General features: G+C 48.1%; 1 protein-coding gene across 1 annotated transcript; it reads right to left on the bottom strand.

Annotated features, from left to right (window-relative positions):
* Positions 1 to 231: 231 nt before the first annotated feature.
* On the bottom strand, positions 232 to 1,566 carry Pmar_PMAR026144 (conserved hypothetical protein; the record flags this gene model as incomplete). The annotated part of the gene is made up of 5 exons (XM_002783888.1): positions 232 to 297; positions 536 to 648; positions 720 to 1,267; positions 1,311 to 1,384; positions 1,450 to 1,566. 5 exons carry the CDS (start codon positions 1,564 to 1,566, stop codon positions 232 to 234), a joined length of 918 nt encoding a protein of 305 aa, XP_002783934.1.
* Between the last annotated feature and the right edge of the window lie 1,252 nt (positions 1,567 to 2,818).

Raw genomic sequence — 2,818 nt, 5'->3', positions numbered from 1 at the left:
CTAGGAGTAGAGTATCTCGTGTAAATGCCACAATGAACTGGTCTAAAGGATTGTTTGAAGGTACGATGTTGCAGTCCTGGTCCACCATTACATGATGTATAGTAACTTTGGTTATCTCACTTCCAGTGCTACTCTTGAATACTATAGGAGTAGGGGATTGCATGCCGCTGCCTGAGCGGATATCGGATTAAGAACGATTAAAAGAGCTCATGCAGTTCACTCCTAGCAGCATCAGTTCTCCTCCTCACGGTCACTTGAGAAGGCGAGGTGTAGAGTAGCTCCCACTCTCCCCGATAACTAAGGTATGGATTGGAGCTCACAAGGAGTTGAAGAAGCTCCCTACAGTATCCTCTTCCAGCAAACATCAAATTGATCGACCTCTCCTGAGAGATTCCCAACGTATAGCTTGGCCCCATCAGGTCGCCAAGACAGACAGGTCAGAGTGTGCAGTCCGGGTATAGGACCGATAATGCATACCCGAAGAAAACACAATGTTCAGCGTCGATGTTGCGCTGTGGCAGCAGGTAGACGCTACCTCGGACCAGTCTTGTGTGTCAGTGAGACTACGACTGAATAGTGCGATGACACCCTGGCCTCCGACAGCTAGAGTGTCCCCAGGGGGATTGAATGCACAACAACCGAGCTGGCCTGAGGTAACGACGACGACAAGGAGGTTACTCTCTGACTGCAACAGACTTGTAATGGATAGGTGCCCTCACCTTTCCCAAGCGATGGATGACCAGAGTAATCAAACGTGCCAATCTCACGACCATCATCACTATCGAAGAATCTCAGCGAATGGTCTGTTCCAATCATGACAAGCGAACATAGGCCCCATGAGACTGCGGTCACTGAGCATATACTAGAAGGTTTCACTAGTTGGGATATCTGGGGGACACCCGTCCCTTCAGACTCGAAAGTGTAGCGGAATAAGCTTCCATCAACATGTGCTGCAGCAACACTATAGCCGTCGAGACTCTGGCAAAGCGATACGACAGGTGCTTGGTCGTGGTAGATATTGGAACATTTCTGGTTTCGACAATTAGCCAACCGCAAGCGGCCATCAGCTAGTCCCACGACTAGTTGTGTCGATTGTGAGGATGGCCATGCAATGCACGTCACAGGCGACGGCTGTGGCCACTTGTTGCAGATACTCTTCTTATCCCCCCAGTTGATTCCAATCTTATACACATACACGATGCTGTCACTCTGCCCTACCGCCACACGAGTGCCATCCGGTGAGAAGCTCATGCAGGTAACCATATACCTGCAATCATTTACTCTCAAAGTATCATTACTCAGGCACCAACCTCATGTTCTCCTTGTCATGTGGCTTGGTTGGAAATGTGTCCTTTACTTCACCTAGTTCGTTCAACAAATGCACCTACACGATGATGCATAGCATACATTTCCTGTTTATACGTCCTGCTGGACATCTTTGGTGGCTACTTTGCCATCCATCCCAACGACCGCCATTCTGTCAGCTTGTGGACTCCAACTCAGGGCCGTAACCTTACCGAACCAGTTCTTGCCGGGGATGAGGGTACCGCTGTGCTCGACTTGCATTGATCGAGGTTTGTAACACTGTCGGAGGAAGGAGCTGGGTATAGGGTAGGCCGAAGACGTGAGAGGGAGTAAGGAAAGCAGACTCGGATGTGTACTGTGGCTTCTTGATGCTCATAGGCACAGGAGCATTGCCACTTGTTGACGACCACCCGGCGGGCGCGTACTTGAAACCACGGGCCCGCATGACGATGTAACGAAAGATTTGGATATTCGTCACACTGCGTTGCTCAGTTTCGTTGGCTACTACATGATATCCCGATTCAAGTAGATCTCGTGGATTCTCGACAAGGCGAGAGTATCTCTAAGTCGAGCATCACTAATAGGCCATGATTCACAGCAAAACGACTACAGTCAGTCCATCATCTATGGTACCGTCCCTCACTCGATTAACCGTGGTTTTGTCTCTGGCTCTCGACGTCATCGTACATGGAGACTTACCCGTCCATTGCCTACGACATGAAGTAAGAATCGAGGAGACTGATTCAATATATGAATCGATACGTCCATGTTCGGATCCTAGGGTTAAATTCTTGGGTCGGTCATAGACGTCTCACTCAGATTTTTGGTGATTGGATATTTCACCTTGGACCATTAAGTCCGGAAAGATCTAGCTGTGCCCACTCGGTAAGATAAACATACGCAGATACTCTATTATACGAGTGCAACATAAGGTCAGCTGTCGATATCACTGTTTCAGCAACCCGACTACAAGTATCGGGAACCAGGAGAAGATCGAATGCCTCCTGGTCAAACGAGTATTCTACGTCTGACATTCTCCAATCCAAATAGAGTTACTATGTCATCCGATCCAATGGTCAGTGGCAACTGGACGATGGTATACGATGAGGGATTTGAAGTAGGCTGGCATGATGCAGTGATGCCACTGGGATGACCATCTCTGTTTCAGACACGAATAGACGATAAAGTATTCTTCGCCTTTTCTAACTTTGATTTGTCTTGGGATGATGATGGTCGCCAGCACAATATCTCACACTGTGATAGAACCATGCTAGGATGGTTCACAACAACCGATCAAACTGAGTTCGGATGTTTCTATGGCCGAAAAGTAACATTCAATACGAGTACTTCGTCTTAGCTCATCATGGAGAGTGTTGATGCGAATAGTTTGTGCCATAGCAGGAAGCATTTCTACACGACCCATAGGTTAGATTGAGCACGTCTTTTGGCGAAGTCGAGGTGCAAGAATTCACGCCAATATACGATAAGCCCTTGGGAATGGATTACCATTCAG

Source organism: Perkinsus marinus (assembly GCF_000006405.1).
Source record: "Perkinsus marinus ATCC 50983 genomic scaffold scf_1104296935550, whole genome shotgun sequence".
Lineage (NCBI taxonomy): Eukaryota > Perkinsozoa > Perkinsida > Perkinsidae > Perkinsus > Perkinsus marinus.
The sequence above is the reverse complement of the archived record's forward strand: the minus strand, read 5'-3'. Positions and strand labels throughout refer to the sequence as shown.